The 7,247-nt window shown below is 49.3% G+C and overlaps 2 protein-coding genes across 2 annotated transcripts; both read left to right on the plus strand.

Moving 5' to 3' along the window:
- Positions 1 to 1,632: 1,632 nt before the first annotated feature.
- Positions 1,633 to 3,713, plus strand: LOC125543425. The gene is made up of 3 exons (XM_048706756.1): positions 1,633 to 2,000; positions 2,114 to 2,254; positions 3,436 to 3,713. Exons 1-3 carry the CDS (start codon positions 1,806 to 1,808, stop codon positions 3,592 to 3,594), a joined length of 495 nt encoding a protein of 164 aa, XP_048562713.1. The 5' UTR covers positions 1,633 to 1,805; the 3' UTR covers positions 3,595 to 3,713.
- A 1,064-nt stretch (positions 3,714 to 4,777) lies between these two features.
- LOC125543424 (acyl-coenzyme A thioesterase 13-like) lies at positions 4,778 to 5,708 on the plus strand. Its single transcript, XM_048706755.1, has 3 exons — positions 4,778 to 5,087; positions 5,213 to 5,353; positions 5,456 to 5,708. Exons 1-3 carry the CDS (start codon positions 4,866 to 4,868, stop codon positions 5,618 to 5,620), a joined length of 528 nt encoding a protein of 175 aa, XP_048562712.1. The 5' UTR covers positions 4,778 to 4,865; the 3' UTR covers positions 5,621 to 5,708.
- The last annotated feature ends 1,539 nt before the right edge of the window (positions 5,709 to 7,247 follow it).

A 7,247-nucleotide genomic window follows, 5' to 3' on the forward strand; every position in this document is an offset into this window, starting at 1 on the left:
TGCTATGGGCGGCGATGCCTCCGCACACTTGGATTCGCTACCCGCAGTTCTTCGCCGCCGAGAGGCCCCCTCGAGCTATGGTTGCAGCACGCCGACTGCGATGCCCCGGCGACTGGAGTGGAGGTTGAAGCCGTCTCCTCCGGGAGGATCTTCTTGACTCGTGGCTGGGGCGAGGTCGCGCGAGTCTGCCGCACGGAAGGCGCCCTCGCCATGTACTCCATGTCTGAATCCATTATTTCAAAGAAGGGCAAACATATTAGCATGTGCATTTTACCAAACACTTGTCGGGCATTGTGAACCCCGCCGAGGCAGTTGGTACGGTAGATGCCCGACAGACAAATAGGAGGTGTGGACCGCCGGCGTAGGCAAAGCGGCGTGCCGACCGGGTGGAACGGCGGAGGTCGCGGAGATGCGAGAAGGACTTGGCGGGCGAATGGGATGGTAGAGTGGTAGTGTTGACAAGGGATGAAGCGGATGAAGAGATAGAGGAAAGAGATGGAGACGCGTGGTCCGGGTGTGGTTTTGGGTGGCCCGGGGGTGTCGAAATCCTACGTGGCGGTGGTCCGGACTCCCGCAAAGCCCCCCTCCACCTTAGTTTGCGGGAAACAGACTGATCTGCGGACCGATACGAGATAAAATTTAATGACAAACTGCGTCCATACAGTGTGGTCGAATGTTTGTGAGCGATTTGAGGGTCCGCTTTAGAGATGCCCTTAGATTCCTTGTATTTTAAGTTAAACTTTGACCGCAAACTTGATTTGTAAAATAAAAGCGATATGCCATAAAATTATATTGTTGGATTTGTATCTAAAATTTATTTTCAATGATACCATTATTATTGCATAAAACTCATATTTTATTATGTTAATATATGGTCATACTTTCGTTCAAAATATGAGCAGCCTAATAAACCCCATCGGAGTCGCTGGAACCTCTTTTCCCCTCAAAGAGACTGAAATGTACATTTAGAATGGTTCATTTTTATTTGTTTTCATTTTTTCGTGAAAAACTTTTGATCTATTTATCAATTGTTAAGCTAGTAAAAAATCACTAGAAGTAAAAAAGTAGATCCAAATTCGTAGACCACCTATCGACGACTACAAAGACTGGAGCGAACCGAAGGTGCCCTGCTTTCATCGCCTCTTTCTCATTGGAGCTGGACAAACATTATTGTAGTAGACAGTTGAAAAGTCGTCGTGCTAAGGTCTTATAAAACCAGCGCACCAAAACAGGAACCGTCGCCGATAAAGAGAAGCATAGATCGGAAGGATCCAACCTGTAGACACACGAACACAGACGAACGAAGACTGGATCCACGTGGATCCACCGAAAACAAACACCAACGGAATCCCACGAGATCCGCTCGAGACAAACCTTCACACCTCCTTTGAGAATTAGAAACACCACCGAAGCGGGGCTAGACGAGAAGGATCTTATTTTATCTAAAAAAGCCGTCGTCGCCTCGCATCTCTGAGCAGGACACAAATTCTATAAAAATTAACAAAAAATATTTAAAAACGGAGACCTCTCGCGGACAAGGAGCCGCCGTGCCTCCGTGGTCCCAAGACACACAGACACAGCCACACAGGAGACGATCGTTTGAAGCGTTGAACTGATGAGCATGCGCTCACACCCTGGCTTCTCACTTTAAGCAAGTTAGAGGAGACGAAAAGGAAGCAGACACACCCCTGTCAAGTAGAGTAGGAAAAGAAGAGTAGGAGTAGGTCTGCCCGGTCATCGCGTCAAACTCGATCCCCGTCCACCGCGCACGCCGCCGAGGCACCCCGCGCCCGCACGGCGCGTGCATGGGCGACCCGGCGCCGCCCGCGTGGATGGCCGCCGCGGCCCGCAAGTGGCTCGAGGACGCCGGCGCCATCGCGGAGGACGGCGCCGGCGACGGCCGCAGGGCTTTTAACGCGCTGCCGCTGTTCGGCGTGCGCGTGTCCCTCGCCGAGCGCGGCCGCGCCGTCTGCTCGCTCCGCGTGCCCGCCCGCCTCACGGTACGTGTGCGCCCGCAGACTATCTCGAGCCCTGGCGCTCCGCGAGGTTGGCTTCTTCCCGTGATTGGTTTCCGATTCCAATTTGTCCTTGGTTTGGGCGCGCGCGCGTGCAGGACGCGGACGGGAACTGGCACGCGGGGGCTATCGCGGCGGCGGTGGACGACGTGTGCGCGGCGGCGATCATGTCGGTGGAGGGCATCATCAAGGTCTCCGTCCACTACGACATCTCCTACTTCGCGCCGGCCAAGCACCATGTGCGTACCCTACCTACTATACTCTCTGCTCTGCTCTGCTCTGTTCCTCCTCCAAATGCCAGCATAAACTCGTTTACTGGGTTAAATGGAAATTAATCTCACTGTTTGCTTCTTGCAATCGTTGTGTTGCTTGATCAGTTGCAATCGTTGTGTTGGTTGATCAGTTGCTGGTTAAAAAAATTGATGTTCTGCAGCCGCGTATACTGAATTTCATGTTGTATTTCTCGCATGAGTAAATACAAAATAAATATATAGGATAATCTTGGTTGGTAAAGGACTAAAAAACACTTGGACTGTGTGGAGTCTTTATGCGTACTTCCATATTTTGACGACCTCAAGTCAAAAGAAAAAAGAAAAAAATTGACTTGCAAGGCAAGAGCTGCGCACATTTCAATAAGATAGGAAAAAGCACAAGTATAGTGCCTCGGTTTATGAGAATCTGGGGCATATAGCACATGAAACAAGAAAAAAGGGAAGAAAAAAACGATTTGCAAGGCAAAAGCTGTGTCGAGTTCAGTAAAATAAGAAAAAGAACAAGAATGCAGAGTGGCTTGGTTTATATGAGAACCCGCGAAAACCACGCAAAATAAGAAATAAGAGAAAAACCCGACTTGATTCCGAATGGAGCACCATCACCAAACACCACCATGAGTAAAATATGCAGAGGTAAATTAATGCCTTGACACTACTGAGGCGGCGATTAGGCGTGCTTTGTTCGGTAGACAGATTATAAAGGATAGTCCAATTAGGTGAGCTTGATCTTTCCTGGAAAGCTGCTTTCTGAGCTCAAAGAATTTGGTTGATTATTCCTTCTGAACGTGTGCTTTGTAGAGTAAATAAAGTTGGAGTATCAAAGCAAAACTCTTCAACCATTTCTTCTTCGAGTAGTTATAAGGCAAGAGGCGCCAAGGCTACACATTAAAGGGTAGCGGTTATGGCTCTGCCATTTTCGGCCTCAGCACACTGAGCTTTAAGAGCACATTCTTATCTTTGCCCAGACAAAGCACTAATTTCCGATCAGCATACGCCATTTCAGACGCTTTCCATTTCATTGCACAGTATTAAGTCGTCAAGTCACATTGTCTGAAACCGTACGATTTCAGCTGCATTTTGCATCCTCGCGTGCAAGTTTCATCAAGACCAAGGCTGAAGTAAAATAAGTTCTGCTGAAATGTTTTCAGGAGGAAGTGGAGATGGACGGGAGGGTGGTCGACCGGAAAGGGAGGATGACGGCGGTGACCACGGAGGTCCGGAAGAAGGAGTCCGGCGCGCTGGTGGCGGTCGGCCGGCAGTGGATGACCACCTCCAGACCAAAGGGATATCAAGGGAGCAAGCTATGATACAGCAACGATGAGAACACTATCTGTCCAAATTCATTGATTAACTGACAATGTTAAATGCTTATTTGAGGAGCTCTTTTACGGTACCGGGTAATGAATACGGGCCCTCCATTCTGGAAGATCCAACGGCCCGAAGAGATATATACTGCTGGAATTGGTTTAGCAGTATAAAGACTGCACTGCTCGATCAACGTAAGCGGTATATGTGATTTGAAGGCAACTCGGGAAGATTTTTAAGTTTCAGCTCGTCAGATTGAGGCGCCCCACGCATTCTCCCTCGGCGAGCCGATCTCTCGTCCCTTCCTCGGCCAGCCTGTGCTCGTGGATCAGGCGCTCGGCGGCATAGCGCAGGTCTCGGCAGTCGGCACCCGACGTCTCCTGCCTACACCGGATGTGAGGGCAGAATGGCGCAGCTTCTGTTCTTCGGCAGGCCGGATGTGAGGTACCATCATCCCACGGGTGACAAGCGCTGACGGATAATTTAGTGTTCACCTTTGTAGAGAGTTGGCCATATCCAATGCAAATTCAGGTTTTAAGCTGCACTACTTGGTTCAGGCTGTTGGCAATTTCAGTGATGGGTTTGTTATTTCCTAGCAGCGGCAGCTAGCCCCTTGGAAGAAAGTTTTTGACATCACTCGGTTTCTACGATGCAGCCAAGTATGGATAACTGAACTTCTAATCCATAACAAGGCGGCGGACGTTCGAGGCCTGTTGGAAGGTTACGGATTTGTGAACTAGCTAGATATGGATGGAGTGAACTAGCACGGCGGCAGTGAGGGGGAGTTAGATGGCCGGGGCGTGCAATATGGGAGACGGCGCGTCTGGATTGAGTCGGCGGCGTTTTCTCTCGACAGTCGACAGCCATGACAGATTCCAGATACAAACTAATAAGAGTTTGGTTTTCTTTTAATGTGAAAAATTAGAGGTCTAAAATACCCTCAAGAATTGAACGGTGAGATTAGGTATATAGTGCTCCTTTTTCCGTAGCAGTATAGGTATCATAAAAAAGCTCTTGAGGAGTGGAGATCACCTCGAGTCCAAAGGGATTTGAAGGAAGCTGCGTTGGGCATTTCGTTGGTTGACTTGAGTTTCAGAATATGCCTACATCGTGCATTATTGCTAGTCACTGTCATGGGGTTAATTAAGTCGAGCTGATCTTATATCGTGCTCCTACGGGTACAACAAGGCTATAGCTGTGGAGGAGCAAGGAAGCGTCCAAGGTCACAAATCAAGCACACGCAACACACACACACACACACACACACACGCACATGGACGACGGGGCGGCGGAGGCCGAAGCGCTGCGGCTCCGGCTGGCCGCCGTCGCCAGGAAGTGGCTGGAGGACCCGCGCGCGGACTACGCCGGCAAAATCACCGACGCGGCCAGCCAAAAGGGGCACGCGCTCAACTCGCTGGTGCTGGCCGGCGCACGCATCTCCCTCTCCGAGCACGGCCGCGTCGTGTGCTCGTTCCACGTGCCGCCGCCGCTCACCGTACGTGCGCCCAGCCCCCTCGCACATATTGGGTTCTCCCACTCAAGCGCCTGTGCCGCCGTGTCCGGGTCGGAGATCTCACCGCGGCGTGTCTTTGTCTGTTCCCGCGTTGCGCTTGCGTGCAGGACTCTGACGGGACGTGGCACGCGGGGGCGCTGGCGGCGGCGGTGGACAACATGTGCTCGGCGGTGGTCTTCACGGTGGTGGGCGCGCCCACGTCCACCGTCCACTACGGCCTGTCCTACTTCTCGCCCGTCGCGTGCAACGTATGTCCATTTCCTATGATAATAATACATGATGATGATTGATGGCAAGCTGCTGCGGCGGCCGGCGAGCAAATTGAAACATGGCGAATCGATCGTGTGCAGGAGGAGGTTCAGTTGGACGGGCGGGTGGTGGGCCGGAAAGGGAAGCTCACGGCCGCCGTGGTGCGGGTGCGGAAGATGGGATCCGGCGAGCTGGTGGCGATAGGGAGGCAGTGGATGACCCCTGCCTGGCCAACGAAGAGCAACAAAAGTAGGAGCAAGCTCTGACACAAGTTAAAATGTCGTCCGATCGATGATTTCAGATTTGAGCATCTCCGTTCAACATAATAAAACAAAAGAAAATCCATTTTACTAATGCTCACGCGAGTGATTGCTTCTTTGAAGTCTAGTTCAGAGAAGAAAATGCAACTTGCACTTTTCAACGGAGTGAAAAAGCGTCATATACACTTCTCACTACGCAGTTGCACCTTTCGGCAGCGACTTAGACGCACTACCTCTGTTGACTTTTTATAAGGCATTCTTAGAGTTTAATATGCCAGTGAAAATTCAAAAAATATGCTGATGTCAAAAAACGTCTTATGTTAGTAGTATTAAGTTCGGGAGATAGTACAAAAAAAGCATTTCTCAAGACTTGGATATACCCTTTTATTATGTCAATTGTGGGAAAATATACTGGTGCTACCACTCCTTAGATGCTACTGTGATACAGGGGCACCAAGGCTGTTAAATCTGTGATCCAACGAACAACATCATCGGACGTGAATCAAAACATCATTTTAGGAATGTTGAGAGGTTTTCTACAAAACTTGCACTGGCCAATGCCGGCCATTTGATGCACGATACAATGCTCCAGAACCCCGGTAGCATCTAAAGGTGCGATAGCAGCTGACATGCACTATGTCAACTATTGCTGGAGACCTCGATGTGGTCATTTTTTAAGGTGTTGTGTGAGGGTCATGTTCTTTTACTGTTGATGGGAGCATTGTCAAATTTATTGATTAGAAAGGGTATTAAAGGAAAAAAAGCACAACATAAATGTTAGCGCAAAAGGGAAAAAGGGAAAAAAGAGACTGCTCGGTTTATTGAAGGAAAACCAAATGAAAAACTGAATAAAGGCGAGCCACACCTAGTTTGACTAGGTCTAAAGCGCTAAAAAATAGCAAGACGCCTGAAAGGCCAAACACCACAGAACACGTAGCCGAGTACTCGAGTGTCGTCTTCGCCGCTATCAAAGTGCACACCAAAACCATTGCTGGCCTAATCTTCCATGAGCAAATTTGCCAACCTCGTCGACACCAAAGAGGAAAGACATGCCAAAAGGAGGTGGACATATGTTGCTCTGATCCCATGAGAAGCGACCAATTGGCTTATATGACCCTTCTCATATGTGAATAGTACTCATGCTCCCTGTCATCGATGAATGCATCATCTTTAGCCCCACGTGGCCACTGCCAACTTCCACGAGCAACAATTCCCACCAAACGGATCCACCTCCAAGACGATGCCCCCAAGAGGGAACACAACACTGAGCATAGCTACCAATGCTGCCATTGTCCGATCAAGCAGACCATATCTAGGGTTTACTCCGGAGCATAATAGGAAGGACAATAAGAACTGCTACATCGACGCCTTCAATGAGGGAACGACGCATTTAAGAACCACCGAAGACGACTCATGCCACAACCGAAGTACGGCTTTCGCCAGCAACCTCACCCATCCAAACCTAGGAACCGACCATTCCACCATGGGCTTAATTTTTTTGGATCTGTCAACAAATTTTTAAATTATAAAAAGTTCTTTCTTAAATGTGTACAATTTTGGAAACATCCAAACAATTTTTGGAAACACAATTTTTTTATAAAAGGGAATTTTTTTGAAAATGTGAACTTTTGAT

Source organism: Triticum urartu, chromosome 3 (genome assembly GCF_003073215.2).
Source record: "Triticum urartu cultivar G1812 chromosome 3, Tu2.1, whole genome shotgun sequence".
In the NCBI taxonomy this organism is placed as follows: Eukaryota; Viridiplantae; Streptophyta; class Magnoliopsida; order Poales; family Poaceae; genus Triticum; species Triticum urartu.

Coding starts and splice junctions, on each gene's coding strand:
- LOC125543425 (XM_048706756.1), top strand. CDS start 1,806: ATGGGCGACCCGGCGCCGCCCGCGTGGATGGCCGCCGCGGCCCGCAAG. Junction 2,001..2,113: donor GCGTGCCCGCCCGCCTCACG/GTACGTGTGCGC, acceptor GCGCGCGTGCAG/GACGCGGACGGGAACTGGCA. Junction 2,255..3,435: donor TCGCGCCGGCCAAGCACCAT/GTGCGTACCCTA, acceptor AAATGTTTTCAG/GAGGAAGTGGAGATGGACGG.
- LOC125543424 (XM_048706755.1), top strand. CDS start 4,866: ATGGACGACGGGGCGGCGGAGGCCGAAGCGCTGCGGCTCCGGCTGGCC. Junction 5,088..5,212: donor ACGTGCCGCCGCCGCTCACC/GTACGTGCGCCC, acceptor GCTTGCGTGCAG/GACTCTGACGGGACGTGGCA. Junction 5,354..5,455: donor TCTCGCCCGTCGCGTGCAAC/GTATGTCCATTT, acceptor GATCGTGTGCAG/GAGGAGGTTCAGTTGGACGG.